The following is a 19876-nucleotide window of genomic DNA, read 5'->3' on the forward strand; positions in this document are numbered from 1 at the left end:
GTTCACTTTGGGGCTGCAGTTCAGGTATGATTCCCCTCCCTCAGGTTCAACTGACTACAATGGACCTTGCAGACCGTCAATCTGTGGTCGTAACAATAATGTAGAGGAGATATTGCCAAATGAAACGGTCTGTTACAAAAAATAACTTGGCAATGGGAATTTGAGACGTATTTTGGAGAAATAAATCTTATTTTATCTGATGGTTTAGTTTTAATGAAATGGTACACATGTTTTAATTATGACATTTAACTTTCTTGTGAAATTTTTCATGTATCGGTCTCCCTGTGAATTCGATTTCGCAAATCTCAAAATATGGCAGTACTTGTGAGAGTATAAAAAAATCGATCCTTTTTCGAATCATTATTGAGATTTAAACTTGCTATGTATTATTCACCATGCGCACTGCAGTCGATTCACGTGATCGCCGAGGTTTGGTAATTTGCATATTATTGACTTGACTTCCATGGTTATAAATAAACTGGTGCTGCGGCGCGGATGGCTTGGACAGCAGACTAGATGGCATATGCCATGTCATCCTGCTTGCGCGTTGTAGTATAGCTTGTCGGCCGCTAAGCTGCAATGATTTTTTCACAAGTTTCTTTCCGGTTTGGGCGCATATCGATTTGGCATGTTAAGTGAGATGATTCTGAACGAAGAGCATCTACGCTGCCAGCAGCGTCGCTTGCTGTCGGCCTGATAGCTTTGTCAGTACAGGGGTACAGATGAGGGGGAAACCAGCTGGGGTTTACATTGCCGTACGTCTTGGGCTTACTCTTGGCATGGCCTTGTCCAGCACGACACCAGCCGTATCATGTTTTCTGTGCCGGTATTCCGTTCAAAGTATATCGAATATCCGAAGGAATGATACAGTTAGAAGAAAATACACCAGGAACGATATAGCTAGAAGAACAGACATTTACACCAGGAAGCATGGCCATTATTTCAGTTGTCAGTACTACAGTGAACCAAAAAGTGCCGCAATACAAGTTCGTGTTCACACATCACATGTCCCATCCCTGTGACTTGCCTTTACAACTTGATCAATCGGTGGAAAAATCCGCGACTGACATTCTGTTTAAGGCACACACCTACCTAATTAAATAAATGTAGATGACAATCAGCCTGCTACATCATGCTAAACGCCACTTGACGAGTCACTCGTCAACGAGACAAGATACTGTGAATTTTAGCGAGATTTAGTTCATTGAGCTTGTTCGATCGAGGTTTGTAATATGGAAGCTTTGAACGGAAAAGTCCCCCACCACGGCAAGCTCGCTGCAGTAATTCTGCGATTGGGAATTTGGAAACCTATACGGACGGTTGAAGATGTGGCCACAGGGGGCGTAAGTCGGCCCGCGTGGGCCACTCAGTCCCAGTTAGTTTTGATATGAAAGCTGCATAAATATTGTTGTTGGCCCCGGTATGCACTGCACCATGCCGAGCGCGCTAGAAGCGGCAGAGTGCTTGGTTTATCTCAGTGCTTTAAAAAAGGGGCGTGCTTTAAAAGTAACCTCGCGTGGCCCCCAGACAACCAGGCGCGTGTCCTGCACGTGGGCCCCGCCGACTCGAAGATTTCTTGGCGGCACGCCAAACTGGGTAATTGCACAGCACTAGCTGCACGTGCAAAATCGCAGGGAGCGGGTGCAAGGTACAAACCGCGCGATAAAAGCTTTTTTTGTCAACAATAAGCCGAACAATAGTACACGGTCCTGGGGCTGCAAATCCTCATCGTCTGCGTGAAAAACCTGGCTTGCTTTGAAAACACTGGCTTGGAGTTTTTACAGACCAAAAGCTAACGCTCATTACAATTTGTGCAGCCCTCCTTTTTTTTGTACGTTTCCACGAAACACGCCCTGTTGACATTAATGGTGAGTTTGGCCAGACAAAAACACGGAACGCATAAAAAAGTAGAAAATCGATAATGTAAAATTGGCTCACGACCGGTCAATTCAACGTCTCAAGAGTGGAATGTGTACAGTGGCGTATTAACGTGCCCATTTACACAAAATTTGCATTGAAGTTGGAAAGTATCTGTGTTGTAGCTTTGAAACTGCCTTCACAAAAATGGGCAACTTCGCCTAAATTTGTTCCGAGCCGAAATCCTCACATAACTTAAACTTTGAGTACTGTCATGTTGCATAGGACATCTTGCAAAATATCTAATTTCTCTATAAGGAAGATAAAATTTCAAGCTGGGCCGTTTCGGGTTGGGTTTTATTTCAAAAGGCAAATTGATCATATAGTAATAATTACGTAGGGTCTTCACCATTGCACTATTGACCGTTGCACTATTGACCTATCATTGCAAGCAAACATACGAACTACGAACCATTCAGCACAAATCTCCCATTCAGAATGAGGAGTTGTGATTAATAATTATCATTCTGGTATTATCCCTATCGACAAAAATATAGGTCAGCCGACGGGCATAAAAAATGGAAAGATAAAAACAAAAGGAGAAATAGAACTCTAAAGCCCCAAGATCGGTTATACCGCACCGCCTAAGGCTAAAAGGGATGCAAAAGGTCCAGTAATGACTGTTGGCCATTAAGACCTGACGTTCGCCATGATTATCCTACCTCTCTTGGCACGTTCGCGTGCGTGCTATGTAGAGGTGCCGGCTTCGTTTCAACTAAGATGTTTCGTGCGCGCGGGGGGTCAAACACTTCACTGTAGCACGTGGCCGGGGCTTGGTTAATCAATAAATCCAGGGTAGGAGCTGGCGTGAGCAGGCAGGACTGTCGAAATACTGCTCATCATAACTCTCCGTCATCTAGGTTTTGCTGTTAAAATTGATCCAAAAGCTTTCCTGATCATGAAGAATATGGTCGTTTTGTCTTATACATTTTGTTGACGTCGTCGTAAGTGGTAGAAATTTGCAGTTGCAACCGGAGCAAAAACAACATTGCCGATGATGTTTTGCACATTAAATCAAGCAGTAAGTTTCGCTGTGCTCATTCATTGTAGTCCACAATAGGCCATAGAGAATTCATGTTGTTGCTTACACAGCGTTTCCATAACGACGGCAGACTCCGGTTAATCCTCGAGCCAGCGTGTTTGCCTAGTGTTGAAAGAAGGAGGAAAATGTCGGCAAAGATGAAACGGCAGACCAGAAAATAGATGCCGTACGTTCGACCGAAATTTCAATCCAGGTGAAACGGTTGTTATATAGGCATGCAGGACCGTCTGATCCTCACCGCCAATTCGACAGGCTCTTGGCTCCAAAATCCACCATGGTCACCGAGAGATGCTATCTCGCAAGGCGAACAGAATGAAAATCATGCATCGGTGTGGCTACTCAAAGATGTGTTATGTTTACTTAATGCACCCCTGATGAATTGTTCCTTGCTTAAATGTGAGTCAGGCGAGCCCCCCCCCCCACGTAGGTTTGAATTATCACCTCGAAGTTGGTCTTTGACTTGAACAAACATCAGTGGCTGATAGACCGTTCTCAAAATGCTTATCATTTCGGGCGGCTGAAGCTCGCAGCGGTTGGAGCGGGACTCAAAATGCACATTTGCCCCAAAGAGGAAGATATTTTTTGCAGTTACTATTCAATAACACTAGTTTTTACGTGGGGATTTCATCATGGGGGTATTGATGAACAAGTGTAGTATGTATTAAGAATGGCATATTTATGGATTTCCAATTGGTTTCTCAAAGTTAAGTCGTTGGAAGTCTGAAAAATTCTTCACAACAAATTGTGGGGGGGGGGTTCAATAGCCCATCCCCACTCAAAAAGTGAGGGAATATATACCACCCCCCCATCTCCCAGGGATTTACGCCCGACCTGTGCAGCACAGCGTAGCCGGAGTTTAGGATGACAGAATGCAACGGGCTTGAAATCTTAAAAGCAACAGCAGGACACTGGTATCAGGGGCGTAGGCTGGTTTAGCCCTGGGGGTGCGGAGTCCGCCCCCCCCCGCAGCCAACGCCCTTGGGTATGCCATACTTATGGAAGCAGCAGAAATGTGAGGGCAAGGTAGGTTTAGTATACATGTAAATGAATATCAGGAGAGCTGAAGCATTAACCACTGTTTTGCTGAATTATTCTTAAATCGCAGTTGTTTTCAGATTATCTTCATTATGTTTGTAAGTGAACCGAAATGAGATACAGATTGTAATTCACAATGCAGGGCAAAGCAGAATCTGGGCGACGCGCCTGTGTACAACCCTTTCCACACGTTGTACATCTCTGAACAAAGACTTTCCACAATGTAAAACATAGCATTCCCCTATTGAAATGCCATGGACCCTTAACTGAAAATTGAACATGCGGTTTCAAATCAATTGATGGCATTAGCCCACATAATTAAGCTGACATTTGTGTCGGGTAAGATTCAGTCCTGTTTTCTTCTCCTCTCTGTTGTACTCACGTTTTTAATGTTAACATCCTTCGATGCATGTTTAATGCAAGAATTTAATTACTCGTTGTGTATGCCATTTCTGTGTCTTCTAGTATTAAGCCTCGTTGTCTTTAGCTCATGCGAACCAGTGCTCGGCGTCTAAGCGCTATGAGTGGAAGTGAGTCTAGCGGTTTCAAAACTTATCGATCCGTTCTCGCCAAGACTTAGTCCATTTCCGGATCTCGGTTTGTTTTTAGTCAGCGAGAACGTGTATAATTAGCAAGAAGATGGTGCCTGTAAGTGCTTCATTACCATAATCAACACTACTGTCTCACCAATGAAGGCCATTATTTTAATCACGGACATGGAAATTAAGAGTCAAAGGCTGTTCATAAGCTCGAAACACCTCCAGAAATATACCGTGAAATTATATCGAAGGGGCATTTCAAATTTGGCTTGTGCACAAGTCCCACACCTTCTGTTGGATAATTTGAAGAATATCCCTGTTGCATGCATCCTAAACAATTTTTGTACCACATTGCCTTCCGAATGAGTAAATATAATACATATAGCCTACGCATGGGCTTTAACATCTCATTCTACAAGTAGGCCTACAAACAGAAATGAATACATCGTTAGACACGGTTTTTGCCATTTTAATGTTTTTTGTATTTATTTATATATTTTATAGACTTTCCATGGCGTATAAATTATAAGCAGTTTCACGCTCCAACGTACGGAGACAGACCTCCGCTCACAACAAAAACACCGACTTTCAGCGATTTTTGCACTTGACCTTGCACTTTCATACGTAAAATACTTTGTACGATTTGGAAAAAAAGGTCTTTTCTGTGTACTATTTAGCCTATTTTGTGAAAACAATAGAAGGCGGACACATACTGTACATGTATACCGCAGGATCATCCAAAACAGCATCACTCAACATAATTGTTCCATATTCTTGAAGAAAATTACAGAGCCCTTTTTCCAAAGAAAAGGCGAGTAGTTTTTGACTTTATAAATATTAAAAAGGAGAACGCTTGAACGATGAACAACTTGTGTGGTGATGGAAAACTATATAAAAACGGCGAAAGTGGGCATTGTCCACATACAAAAAGATTACAGACTTTGAATACATGGTCAGGAGAGGCACAATTTACATTAATTCAAATCGTCCTGTCAGACTATGAACCTGTCTTTATTCTCTGCGGTTTTCAAAGGCATTCATCTCACCAAGGCCGTCACCAGAATTTTGTCTGCAGCGTGACGTTAAATGGCGCCAAATTAACTGCTGTGTGAGGCCTTGTCAACGCTGTATCATGCACTGCCTATTAATTTGTCTGCCCAAGTGAGTAAAGACAGCCTCACATTCTGAGAAATTCCCTTGAACAGGCTGAATACCATATCTGGTTGAAACTTAGAAAGGCCGAGTCCTTAAAGTTTTTGGCAGTGGCTTGTCTTATTTCCCAATAAAAAAGGCAATTTTACGTATAATAAGGGAAACAAAATCCCTCGAAGATATGAAATTTAGAGAGCGCGTAAAAGGTTTGCTTAATTACAGTACAGAGATTTGCAACATTATACTATTCACGTACAAAGCGGTGACAAAGCATTTCCAATCATTGGTCCGATGTACAAGTATTTTTTACAAACCTTCTCACTTCTACCGTTTTTAATGTGAAATTATTTATGAAATGCATATTCATTCTTAAAAGGCTTCCAATAGATTGGACTTGTACACAACACTTGCAAAAGTTTCAGGTAAAAATTGGGGTATACATGTATTATGTATTCATAATTTCAAGTCTTCTCATCATTTTTTCAAAAGTAACATGATCTCATACTCAATCTCCACAGCTTTTTAAGCTGTGTTGAAAATGGAAGACCTCAAATTGTAAAAGGAGTAGCCTGATTTTATGATAAAGTTGGAAATTTGACAGCAATGGGGTTGCAGTTTCATACGGAATAAAAGAAAGGAAAGCCTGAGATTGGAAAACTGCCTTTTGTGAAGTGCAGTTAAATGATTGATTTGAAGAGGGGTCTTTAGAGGAAATTAGAGGGTGCATAATCTGAAATTGACGTCTGAGGTCTTCATATTTAGTCGAAAGGCCACAACGCAGCAAGTGGGCTCCTCTCAACTTGAAAACAGACCCATCCAGACTCTATACCGACTTGGGGGGAAAGACCACACAATGTAGGTCGCCATTCTTTTGACAGCCCCAACAATAGTTTTAACTGGCTGTTGTTTCTAGGCCGCGAAAGAGCTAGCAACTTGCACCTGCTCGCCATCACAAAGCCCCATTTAGTGGACTCAATGGGGCAGGATTCAGTCAGTTCACTAGGGTCACCCATGTGGAACTAAGCCAGCGTTTCAAATCACCACTCAACTGGGGCCGTGCACTTTGAATTACAACAGTTTGTTCCCAAACAGGGCCCTTCTTTGAGCCCTCTTAATATTAATAAGTGACCGGTAAAGAAGCCATTGGCCCTTGAACAATGAAAGGTGTTTGTCGTCTTCTGTTTCAAAAGGAAAAAACAACTGTTGTTACTAGACCAGACTACTGAATTTCATTTATTAAAGGCCACGATTTATTTTTTCGTTTATACAGGCAGTGATAGTCCAATCTTTGTTTCCTTGATCCTGTTCCCAACATTTCATAATGTTAGTGTTCCCCCATTTTCTTTTCAATTCGTCATTCCCGCGAGAAAAAAATGATGGTGGTCCCAAGACACCGTTGGCTGTCTTGAAAATCACACTGCGTCACAACACGTGATCATATTCTATATATAGGATTCTACCGTTTGGTAAATAATCCATTGTAGCTTGGGTTTGATATTGAAAAGAATTGACAAATTTATCTTGACGGATTTTAGGGCTGGAAAGGTGATCATCGAAGCACCATCCAAATACTGTTTCAGTGGAAAGAAAGCCAAGCTGTATATATCAAAGGTTAGCTCTTCTGGAGTTGTGTACTTGTAGTCTGTACGCTTGAAAGGAAATCAACACTGAAGAACCAGTTCGTCACATGTATTTTGTGATTATTTGGCAAACCATGGACTTACCACGTTTAGCCACGGAAACATAAGGTTCTTGTAAGTACATGCCGCTGCTCAATAACATCCTTATTTATCTACAGATCAAACAGTGTTTTCTTTTGGATACAAAGTTTTGATGACCATGAACAAAACTGCAGATATCAAGTGACAAAATGTTTGGCGAGTGCTTCGGTCATGAAAAGGAAAATCTGGCAGTTTGGTTCATTTATTTCGGATTCTAAAATCACAAAATACCAATATGATATCCATGATTTTCCACATTATGTATATACAAATGTGCATTTTTTACTCTCCCTATAAAATATACACAGCATATACAAAATTGGACAAATGCCAGCAAAAACACCTATCGCATGGGTGAGAACATCCAAGTTTGCGCATGTTAAGGCCGGCACAATAAAATACATTTTGGTCCGCATGCATAGTAATTAAGTCGGTAGCTAGAAAATGGTCCTAATCAGTAGAAACTTCTAGCTAACCAATAAAGTCATTAAATTGATTCTCGTCATTTTTCGCCTTTGTTAGTTCAATAATTAAATAATGGAAATCAAAAAGGAAACTCTTAACTCACAAAAATATATAAAATATTTCAAGAAAATTTATATCTCAATAATTTAACAACACAATCAATCATACGTTCCTATGTTTTGATCAGTTTAAGTTTTATTTTTGCAATAAATAGGAATATGTAACAACTTTCAATAGAAAAAGGAAACTACATCGGTAAAAAGGGATCATGTGAACCTCTTTCTTTATGTAAACTTACATCACCGCATTATCCCAGTACAAAGCATGACCATTCTGTATGGTACAGCCATCCTATACAAAGATAATCAAAAAACAGCGCGCTATAGAAAGCAGACACCTTTCACTAAAACACAGTTTACTTTTTCTATTTGTTTTTGAAAAACTCTTATGTTTTTTGTTTTGTTGTTTTGTTTTTTTTTGTTTTTTCTGAAGCTTTGGAATATTGCTGCGAATTAACTATGATATAATTATCATCCAAGGCACAATGGTTCCTTAGCTGCGGTACATACGTACAGGAGCGGCCATGGCCGTTTTACGCATCGTCGGCACAGGCTGCATAGAAGAACAGTTTCCGAAGGAGAGGCAAAGTCATCAACGACAGCAATATTGGCAGTGATGTAAAGCAGGTTTTTTAAAACAAAAATGGCAGTGTTGGCATTACAGGGCGACCACAACATTGAAGACTCATACCTGTGAACGACAAGAAAGTGAAAAGGAAAGAAAAAAGAAGTACATAAATAAGTTGGCACAAAACAGGTTATCATAAACAATGCGCCTTTTGGGGTATTTTGGAATCGTTTTTATATGAATGAGTCTTTGATGTAGAAGAGGGGGGGATGGATTGAATTTTCGTTGAACTAATTATTTTGGTCCTCGGTGAGACCCTCTTGATCCAAGCCAGCCAAAATACTTCATAGAAGCTATACTTGAAGAAGACATAACTGGAGATAGGCAGAGAGGGACCTGTATGTCGCAAACTATTTTTGTGCGTTAGAGCTGCGCAGTCGACGGGAGATTTCAGACGTGAGAGCACGTCAGGGATCATATTTCACAACACTGTTTGACAGTCCCAGATATAGATCAATTTTTTAGTTGATGCTTCCCCGACAGGGTACTTGGCGAGTGATTCTTCTTGACGTTGTAATGAAACCATCCGTTCCCCGTTCCTCGAAATGGACATCACCACAAAAGATGATATGTTAGCCGCGAGATGGAATAGTTTTCAAAGATCGAAGTTTTATGGATAAGTGGGAGGACACAGGACAACAAACACTCGTGCCCTCTTCGTCTCAACTTACCTCTGTGGCTTGCAATCTTGCCGGCGTCGACCTTTCTTCGTTGAGATGTACTGAATAACACTGTGAATTTCTATTTACACTTTTTGGGTTGCTATCTTCAATAACTGCACTGTGGAGGAGGAACGAAAGACAGGGAAAATACGGTGAGTAGAAAAATCCATGCTACTTTTCTCACGCCTATTACTACAACCTTGGATCAGCTTAGGAGGATTATTCATGTACTAGAAACCTTGAGCAAAACAAAAAGAAGTTTGACCGTCGAAAGCCCACAGAGAACAGTTTAAGTGGGTTTTGATTTCTTTGAGGGAAAAGTTACTTATGTAGGATCAGCACGTGTCCTCTACATCCTCCAAGGCAAAGGGGTTAATTGTTAACATAACTCAAATGGAATCGAGCACGAAAACCCTTCAAAGAAATGAAACATTACCAACACCAAGCGTATACATGTGTGTATATTCAATACCGGTAACTGTACATGTAAAGGCTGCCGGTTCAACTGAGGAACAGAGACCAAAGAGACCGTCGAGTTTCTTGTAATATCACTGACTGCACTCCAAGGAATGGATGTCTGATTGAACTCGTTTGGCATCTTGAAACCTAACGAGTCCACTTCTGGAATTAGATCCCCTAAAACAACTTCATACCAGACAGGGGCAATGCTAATCTATGATGGATCAACATGACGCGTGCAAACTGAAGCGCTCTTCTATCGAAATGCAATTACCCGATATCACCATTTTTGTTGACGTCATCACGTGGCGACTCCAGATCGAGTTCAATTCTGGAGCACGGGTGCCACGTGCGGCTCGGTTAGGGCAGATGGAAAAGACATTTATCTTTACGTCTGAGCGCGGCTAGCTCACATCACACATCCATTAGGGAAACAGAATCACTTCAACACTGGAGCAATTTCCTCTCGGATGATGAACAGGTAAAGGAAGGGATCAAGAAACAGTGAGATAATACTTACGAAATTTGCACGATGGAACACTTAATATTGTGCCTCGGTGTGCTTTCCGTTGACTGACACGTCGAGTGCAACGATTCAGTTCTTTTCAGCTGAGAAGCTTTCTCATCATAATAATAATAATTGTCTTCCGAGTCCAGTCTCGGCAGTGAATGTCTCTGGACGTAACTCATGCACTCCTGGGTACTTATCTTCTCCACGGGCAAGCTCTCGTGGTAAGTCTCCTGTGCGGAGTAGTCTTTGCACTTTGCTTTGCTAAAATTGTCACTTTCCGTATTGCAAACTTTGCTGCTGATGCTGAGCAGAGGCAGGACCTTTTCCTCCTGCGAAAAGTTGTCTCTGTACATGTGTCTGTTGTTGGGTGTTGAGTCCGTTTTCTCAACATCGCGTGCACCACGTGCATGGCTGTGGTCCACGTGTTGTCTTCTGTACACTACGATAATGAGAATGATGATGAGAATAATGATGAGCACACCGAAGGACACGTAGATGGCAATCTGAGTGACATCAGACAGGCCAGAAGAGGAGTGCAGCTGGGGCGAGCTGGTACCGTCTTCATCATCAACACCGTCTTTATCATCAACCGGCAACATGGACGATGATGACCGACGGTCTATCGAACCGGAGGTAACCGACGTCTCCGGCGTAGTGGCGAACGCCGTCACATCATGCGTCTCGGCCATTCCACACGTCTTTCCAATCCAGCCGGGAGGGCAGTTACACACAAAATCCACTGGGTTAGTAAGATTTGGAGAGCAGGTCCCTCCGTTCAGACACTGGTTGGGCAGGCAGGCCATCGGCACGGTGCAATTCCGGCCGGTATATCCAGCATGGCACAGGCACTCGTAGCCAGTGTCCTCGTGGTCCACGCAGGTGGCTCCGTGGGCACAAGGTGCAGTTAACTGGCACTCGCTGAGCTCCGTCTCACATTGTGCGCCTGTGAACTGTCTGGGGCATACACAGCGAAGGGTGTCAAAGTCAGCCACGCAGGTACCGCCGTTCCTACACATGTCGGGTGCACACACGTTCCTATTGCAGGTGCGTCCAGTATATCCATTGGGGCAGACGCAAGAGAATCCACTCAGGGTGTTGACACAAGTACCACCTGCATAACAAGTTTAAACAATGAGGAGGAATCAGTTAATTATTGATATAGTAAATTTTGCAGAAGTACCATCGAGGAGTCTCCTTTGTCTCGGGGCACTCTATTATCATTTGAGTTCTACTTGATTCAGAGAGTTTCAGTTTGTTCTGAAACCGAAACCTGAACACTTACCGTTGACACACGGGCTACTGCTACAATAATCTCTGGTCTCACAGCGGTTGCCAGAGTACCCGGCTGGGCACAGACACTGGTGACCATCTTGAGTGGTGATGCAAGTCCCGCCATTGCTGCAACAGGTCGGGACCAAGATGGTGTCACAGTGCATGCCCGTGAACCCGGCAGGGCATGCGCATGCATAACCATTCTCAGTGCTCTGTGAGAAACCAAAGTGGTCAAAATACATGTACATCAATCTCTTCAATCTCAAAACAACGGCGAGACAAACACTACCACAGATCATTGATGTGAAAACTGTGTCAAGTTCACAGGATGACATTAACGAGCGCGTGGGAAGTTTAAATTGTCATTAAATTAGACCGTTGCTGTTTGATACACTTAGCTGGATCTATTCCTCCTACACATGCTTGAGGTGTACATTTGTTTTTTCCCGTTTGGCCCATCGTAAAATTAATGGTTCGTGTCACTGTTCTTCTGCCCTTACTTGACAAGTTCCCCCGTTCTGACACGGGCATTCAACCGCCACACTGCAGTCGATCCCCGTAAACCCAGGCGCACAGAAGCACGTGAAACCCTCCGGTTGACCGCCGTTTTCGCACGTTCCCCCATTCTGACAGGGCATGTGGTTTGTACAGTAATAAAGATCTGCAAAAAACAAAGGAGTATTTCCATTCGGATTATTAAGCATATCGTACCCGGACCTTTGGAAGATGCAAATGAGACATAAAATATGGATGAAAAATGTACCAGCAGAACAGTCAGATAATTATATAATGATGGATGCTGTTTGCCTGTGTTCACCTTGATTACACAGTAGATTTCCCCAACCAGGGTAACAGATACATTCCCCGGGTACTTTGTCGCAATAACCGTGGACACAGCCGTCGTAGGGGATGCACTGGTCACAAAGTTCTCCCTCCCAGCCATACTGACAACTGTGAAAATAAGAATAACGCTGTCAGATGTTGGAGGAAAGAATATATCGCTTCTCAATTAAAACGCAGAAATTGGTTTGACGGTAGGCCTATTAGCATTTGCGTGAATGGTTATCCCAGATACGTCAAACGAATACGACAAAATTTCTATAAGCATGTATTTTTAAATCCATATAAAAATATATAATGTTTCACTCGAAAATCGGAGAACATACTTGCATGTTCCTGGCTCTGAGATGCATGTCCCGTGTGCACATCCTTCGGCACAGATAGCTGAAAGGCAAATTGAAAAAAAAATCTACATGAGATTAAACCAGATTATACCACTTTTGGAGATGATACTCAATAAGATTTGATCGCCCATTAGTTGCGAATGGCACGCGCGTAGTTCCTAAGAATAGAATCTGAAATTGTCAAGGGGACCCCCTATTTTTCCCAGGGTATAAGGTATGCAAGGGGCGCCCATTACATTGACAGTGTCCACACGGTGCAGTGATGTTATGTTTATAGACATCACGTGACACGTGCCTGTTCATATTTTCGCGTACGCCTAATAATAAACGACATCGCACTAAACAGCTACGACAAGATATCTCAGCTGCATCCAGAAGCGTTGCCAGGGTACTGTGGTGTTCGGGCCATTTTTTTTCCCCGAGCGTGGTTCATAAGTTATGTTAATTTATGCAGACAGCTGCCAGCCGTCAGCACGACCCGTGCGCGCACGCGACATCGCTTTTAACAATCATGGACAGCGCTGGCCTAATCAATGGCGGGAGCTGTTATACACCGAAGAATGAAATCATCGCTCATTGTCGTAGCAAGCAAGAAGAAACACGGCACGACATATTCAAAAATTTATGGGAACAATATTTTTCTGACATTCGCTCTTAATGCGACCCTTAATGCAACCCTTAATGCCACCCCGCCTGACATCTTTCAGAGTCAAAGCTCTCGCTGGTTGGTGGCCCTAGCTACGTGTTGCCAAGCACATGATTTACGCTGACATAGTTGCCAAGGTTTCGTCGGCCTTGCTTACATATAAATTTAGACAGCGCCATGTTGTTTGAAAGTAATTTAATTTCATTTTTATGGCGTCCTGACTGGTAATGTTACTGCGCGCAGCTGTCACTCTAATTAGATGCTGGAAGCCCAGGGTCATAAGGAGTTATCAACTCTCCTTTATTGTAATGAAATGATGGAAGGAATGCCGTCCCCAAAATTTAACCCAATCAGAGGCAAAAGATGGTCAAAGCTTCGTTGTCAGGCTGCCAGATGCTGGGACAACGAGTAAACGTGCACGACAAGGAGTCAACAGATGATGATGACGGCGATAATGATGATGCTGGTGCCGAAGACGATGGTGGAGCAACGGGCTAATGTGGACGGAGGATATTTGCATCGTCCTAGGAGACCGCCAGTGACCTGGCCCCCGCCTGTCAGCTCTGAGCACCCTAAGCAGTTGTTGAAAACGTGGCTCTCGCATTCGCCGAATAGCTGCGCATGGCAAAATTGACGCACCGAGCGTGGGAAAATAAAGAGCAAATCTTGGGTCTTCAACGTGCAAGTGTCCCGTGTGCATGGCTTGACCCCAATGACAAATATGGCACCGTCCTGGGTCGCGTTCGTTGTAATTATAATGAAGCCATAAACTCCCACACATACTGAAAAAAAATCGCTTGCACTAGTCACTCTTACATAACTGCGTTTATGTAAATAATATTGAAGAAGAAAATGAGGGAAAATCAAGGCAATTCAGACTCGTCAGTTTTGTTTTAGTGCACGGCAGTTGATGGATTCCCCAAGCATAATGTTGGGCCTACCAGGGAAATCATTCACTGATAACTTATTGACACAAGCGTTTCTCGCTTTGCGCGTTCCTTGATGTTGATCAATCGTTTTCACCCATGACCAGTTTGGGCATAAATATGGAGTGACTCCCTGGAGATTCTCAATGTCTCCACAGAAGTAAAAGAGAGCCTTGCTTCTCAATAGTGTCTCTTACACGGGTACGGTCACACGTATCTGTTTGCAAATATTATAACCTCGGGCTACTGAACGCATTCGGGGGAAAGGTTCTCGGAAAACTAAGGTGACTTTAAACGCGTGACAAAAATCATTGAATTCAACTTTATTTATACGGTGTAATGGCTTTTCCTTGTAGTCGCCAAGGGCATCTGGACTACCGTACGAATTTGCTAACCACCACGATACATGTCAACTTTTTTTGTTTTCGGAATCAGACGGCTGAAGGCTGTTCCAATTTGTTATTTTTTTTATATCAACAAATAAACAAAATGACAGGTCTTAGATAAAATCAACATCTGGTAAACGTCTACAGACTATCCACTGCCCATATCTGGTTCGATAAAACTATTTGTTCAGCGAGTGCAAAGTCCACATATTTTAGGAGAAAATGACCCAAACGGTTTACCACCAATAACCACAGGTCTCTTCACCGTTCCCCATTCAAACAGTCGGTTCCATCTGAAATTTGTAAATCTTATCTTGTACGACACGTTAGGGTGTTTTTTCTCTTACCTATGGTGCAAAAGGGTCCCTCCCAGCCGTCCAAGCACACCTTCTGACCATTTTCATCGCACCTCCAGTGGCCCAAGCTGTCGTTCTTGGGCCGACAGATATTAGAGCAGGTCGGGCCGTAGTAATTCTCATTGCAGACGACTCGGTAGGAGAAGTTCAACTCGTGCTGGTAGTCCTCGTCTATGTGCGTTCCGTTCGTCCACTCACTGCCCGCTCCTAGATACTGTTGGAAGGCCACCCTTGTTAAAAGCTGCCGTTCGCTACCTGTAAAAATGGACAGTCGAACAAATGACAGCTTAGGCCTTTATCAAAAATATAAACGCGGTCTTCAAATTCCAAGAGAATTTATGCGGTCCATTCTGATCAATAGGCCATACGTTCTATTACTATTTTACGTGGTGTCTCCGAGATTTATAACTCCCGCCAACTTTGTTCAATTTTTGTTTTCACCCTCAGTTCGCCCATTTCAGAGGCAAGTCTGCTGTATTAAAGAAAACTCTTTTTGTGCACGGGGTTACAATAGTTGGAAGCCCTTGCCTCTCCATTGACAGCATCGGCTCAAGGACAGGGTGGCATTGTGTGTTTTGTATATGCAAAATTCGCGTGCGTAAGCGTGCCGACAAACTCCACCTGCCGCTCTTCGAATCAAGTGACCCCTATCTCAACCGTTCCCTCGGAAGCAAATATTTACATATCGCGTATTGATTATAGTATTTGCTGCGCTCACCGATCGATAAAGATGAGGGAAAGAGGGGGAAATTTTGAGTGTATAATTGTTGACAGTTTATTTCTTTTTTTGGATTCCCTCGCAATTCTCCCCTGCCTGCAAGTAAGTGGACCGTCAAAATGAAGTCGTATATGTTATTAGCAAATGTTTCATGTTTGAATGACTCTCACTACCAAGTAAGTAAATCCATGGGTTGGGTTCATAAAATAATGTTAGTGAGGGACAGGTGTTACGAATCCCACACTCCGAGCTTAAGACCTAGTGTGGTTGTTCACTGACCGATTTTGTGTCTATAAAAGAGTGATCGCGCTGATCAACCATGATTCTACTTTAGTATAGAAGGCTACCTCTTATACACTGCTTTTTCACACTGTCAGTTTGCCTCACAGATTTAACTCTTAGTATAGGCTTACACCACGGAAATACTCTCAAGACCATGAACTTTGGAGTGAGAAGCGTGGCAGTCAGTGACGGACGGGGAACTGCGGAAATTTACAGGAGCCGAAAATGCTACTCAAGAAAATAGAATCTGTACATGGCTTTAGTGAGGGATTGTTACTATGGCCACCGTTATGGGAATAGTATTATTGTTTTAGGAACGCCCTTAGAGCATTTCGGCCTGCACGTGGTCGGTCTGGTACGTCTTAAGACATGCCCGAACAAGCCCATGTGGGAGTGAGCACAGGTTTATTGTCTGGCCCGAATTACAACGGGGTATGATGGGTGCTCACATAGGAGCCCATTGTTGTATCAGCCCCAAGGAGGCGACAAAAATGTGGGCAGCATGGTCACTTTTGCAATGCCTGCAGCTGCCGGAATAAACAGGAAAGTTTTTTTGTTGTTGTTTAAGAATTGGAAACGGGGAGAAACTTGTCCGGTCGGTTTGGCAAGCAGGTGACGTCCCGAGGGCAATACCGGAAATGTTCGAGGTGTTTTATCGCCTGCAATAGTCCTACGTTTGGACCAGGAAATGCCGGGTAAATTGGCACCCGATATCAACATAGCAACAGCCTTCAAGAAAGAGGAGAACATTGGATAGATCATCTGCGAGGGAAAAATGGTAGGATCAAAGAAATCGTTTACCATAAGGAAGTGGTGGCCGGCTTGACATTGGGTGTCGCTTAACTGATAAGCAGTTGTTGCAGGGTCTCTCCCTTGACATCTGCCCCCGAAGTTTAGGTGAACTTTATGAGTGTTTCCCCGGGGATTCAGCACTGTACTTCCGCCGAAAACAAACATGGCTTTGGGGTGGTTCGGGTATGATGTTGACAACGTGCGACGGGGAGATGGTAACGCGCATCGCGATTGTCCAAACATACAGACTCGATAGCCAATTTTTTTTCTGTGTGTGTGTGTGTGTGTGTTTTTTTAGTTTAACTTGAATGTCGGCGTGCCAGTGCAAAAACGGACGTAAGAAGCTGTCAGAGTTGGTTGGCGATCTGATGTTAACCGGTGACAAGCTCCGCTGCTGCCGTGGCCTGTCCCTGTCACGATTCAAGTCGAAGAATACAACCAAAATGCAGAGAGACACGATCAGCTCGATAATTTGGAGGAATCCAGTCGAAGGCATCAATCCTTCGCGCGCTGTATTTATGGAAGGGCAACTTCCATGAGGGATCGGGGTAGAGTTTCAGAGGCCCTAGCCTAGTACTGTCAGCATTTCATTTCAACAAGTCCCGTTTATTACGAGTGCAGTCAATGAAATATGAATTATTTGCTCCACCTCGATAGCATTTACGTACTAGAAAAATGTGGATTTAGAAAGGAGAAATTCGGTGATGCTATGTTTAATCAAGCTTTTACTGTCAAAAAGAGGAACGAGATATGCAATAATAAACACGGTATGAACATTCTCGAGTCCAACCATCGGGTGCCCGCGATATGGCACGAACACCGTACTTGCAACCCCATCGATCCATACCTTGGGGCCCTAGCCATCATTAAATTACATCCCTTTTTGGCGAAAAGGATTGAAAAAAAATCGCTTAAAGGAGGAAGGCAAAGGGGTGAATAAATAAATGGAATTTATCTGTCTGACACTCGCCTGTGTAACAGGCTCTTGTTGAAAATGCATCCAACAAACTGCACCGCGAACCACACGGATGAAATTAATATCAACATTCTGGTCACGTGACCCAAAACAGTTTTTTTTCAAAGAGTGCATTGCCCTCAAAAAGGGGTGTGTCGCACACATTAATATGTAAACAGCAAAACTGAGGTTTCACGAAGAGAAAAAATTGCAATCTTACCTGGGGCGGGTCCCAAACTTGTAACGTCGTGAAACGCTTGGATAATTAACGTAAAAGTCCCCTAAAGAGACAATGAAGAAAGAAGACAAACAACTTTTGTTGAAATGATCACACCAAATACTAATTTCTACTTTTTACGAAAGTTTTAGAGTTGCTTTTCAGTTGCGATCCATTGAAATAGTGGGGTAATTTGGGAGTGAAAAGCACGAATGCACCCATGCATAATAGAGACCAGAATTGCCCGTGCAGCGCAGGTGCACACGTGCTAACCAAATAACAATCCTGTGTACAATCCTTATCCCATCACTGGGCTATCTTGACCCCATTGACAAAAGTTACAGTGGCGCCATCGCGCGCAATGACGACAACAAGACTACACGTATAGTAAATAGCCAACAGCCCTGATCTTCATTTGCATCCGATTCCAGTGATGATTTACATGCGTTTACCGAGCACAACGCATTCCAATCCTCGTCCAGTACTAACAAGTACCCACACATCAAGAAAGAAGGAAAGAAGTATTTAACACTTACCGGCCAGGCGAAATTCAACTGGAGCCTCACAGGGTTGACGAAATTATTTTCCTCAGAGGGCCCACTGGGAATCTCAAACGAGTTATCTCCAAGCACGGGTGTAATTTCTTCTCCAAAAGTGCAAGCCTGTGTATTTTCCACATCCGATGGTATATCCCGCATGTATTCCAGCAAACAAATCCTGAAAAAGGTTTCACACTGTGCCGAGCACTGCCCGGGTGCGCCCGTACCACAACAATTTCCTTGACTGTCCGCTTCCAGAGTGTTTCTAAATGACGATAATTCCAATTCGAACTTCTCTGTTCCAGTTACCTAAAACGAGCAAAAGAGGATAAATGAAGCAGGGTTGTTATTTTTGAGGGTTTTCTGTTAAATAACAAATCAGGCAGAATTCTCTCACACTGTATACTGCACCACGGTATGCATACATAGCGAAAGCCACAACAAGTATGACATATCAAGCACACGGCGAAGAGACCACGCGGTTGTGCTTACTACTGATTCTCGGGTCTCTTCGATATCTTCGACTGGCGCATCATCCAGCCAAATTTTCGCGGATTTGCACACAAACACAGATGAACGTGAAACAACAGAAAATACACTCACCTTTGTCCAAAATGTGATGAAGTAAACTGTTAAAAACGTGATATATCTCCAGGAGAGCCGTAACCGACCCATGATTATATGTGACTCTGCCGCACTCGGTGTACGGGCAGCGAGTAATATCTGCCTCGTCGTATCAAAGAGCGAACAGGGCCGTATGCATCCGATCGGCTTTGTGAATAAGCCACGCCTACAGAGTGTGATTGACAGTACTTAGCACGCACGGACGAATGAGGGAGTGCTCCTCTTCCAATGGGGCTAGTGACACCCCTTTTGGTGATGCGTGCATGCCCCAACGGCACCGACGTGTGCACACACGAGACCAGTTCTATGGTCTTCTACGTAAAAGCACAACTCCGGAAGGACTGAGGGGACTGACTGACGACAAAACTCTTTCCAAATTAATAAAGCCACTTATTTGAGAGCTTCGAACTGCCTGCACACGTGTTTCCGCTCTCTGTCAACTAACGAAGGAGCCTAGCGTTCCTTCCTTACCATCAAGCTGTAAGAGACTCGACAGCAGTCTGGCGGTAGCGGAGACTTCAGCGATGTAAACCAACGTATCCCAAGACTTTTCGAACTCTACTGTGACGGTCGGCCAGTATAAGTGTGTCTTAAGTATTTCCCTCCCGCATTTATTAGCATACGATTATTTAGGCTCGCGTATGGCACGCGACCTTAATCCCTGTTTCCAAGGAAAAGAATGGCTTCTCGACCATTTTGAATTAAGCTAGTCAGTTTGCACTTTGGATTAGAAGTTAATCAGTTCATCCTATCGACTTGGATTTTTTAACACCTCATAGCCTTGCAAGC

At 43.4% G+C, this 19876-nt stretch overlaps 1 protein-coding gene across 2 annotated transcripts; it reads right to left on the reverse strand.

Annotated features, from left to right (window-relative positions):
• Positions 1 to 4991: 4991 nt before the first annotated feature.
• LOC110975145 (uncharacterized) lies at positions 4992 to 19663 on the reverse strand. Of its 2 annotated transcripts, XM_022227316.2 has the most exons (11): positions 19067 to 19663; positions 18461 to 18772; positions 17928 to 17988; positions 14952 to 15215; positions 12629 to 12686; positions 12280 to 12413; positions 11963 to 12123; positions 11473 to 11674; positions 10200 to 11301; positions 9230 to 9338; positions 4992 to 8621 (listed from the first exon to the last, which is right to left on the reverse strand). In XM_022227316.2, exons 1-11 carry the CDS (start codon positions 19136 to 19138, stop codon positions 8616 to 8618), a joined length of 2481 nt encoding a protein of 826 aa, XP_022083008.1. In that variant the 5' UTR covers positions 19139 to 19663; the 3' UTR covers positions 4992 to 8615. The 2 variants fall into 2 exon arrangements, with proteins under 2 accessions (XP_022083008.1, XP_022083009.1); XM_022227317.2 differs by lacking the exons at positions 17928 to 17988; positions 18461 to 18772; positions 19067 to 19663 and adding an exon at positions 16762 to 17903.
• Between the last annotated feature and the right edge of the window lie 213 nt (positions 19664 to 19876).

The sequence above is a fragment of the Acanthaster planci genome, linkage group LG01 (assembly GCF_054643075.1).
Source record: "Acanthaster planci isolate LZ-2023a linkage group LG01, COTS_SCS, whole genome shotgun sequence".
Lineage (NCBI taxonomy): Eukaryota > Metazoa > Echinodermata > Asteroidea > Valvatida > Acanthasteridae > Acanthaster > Acanthaster planci.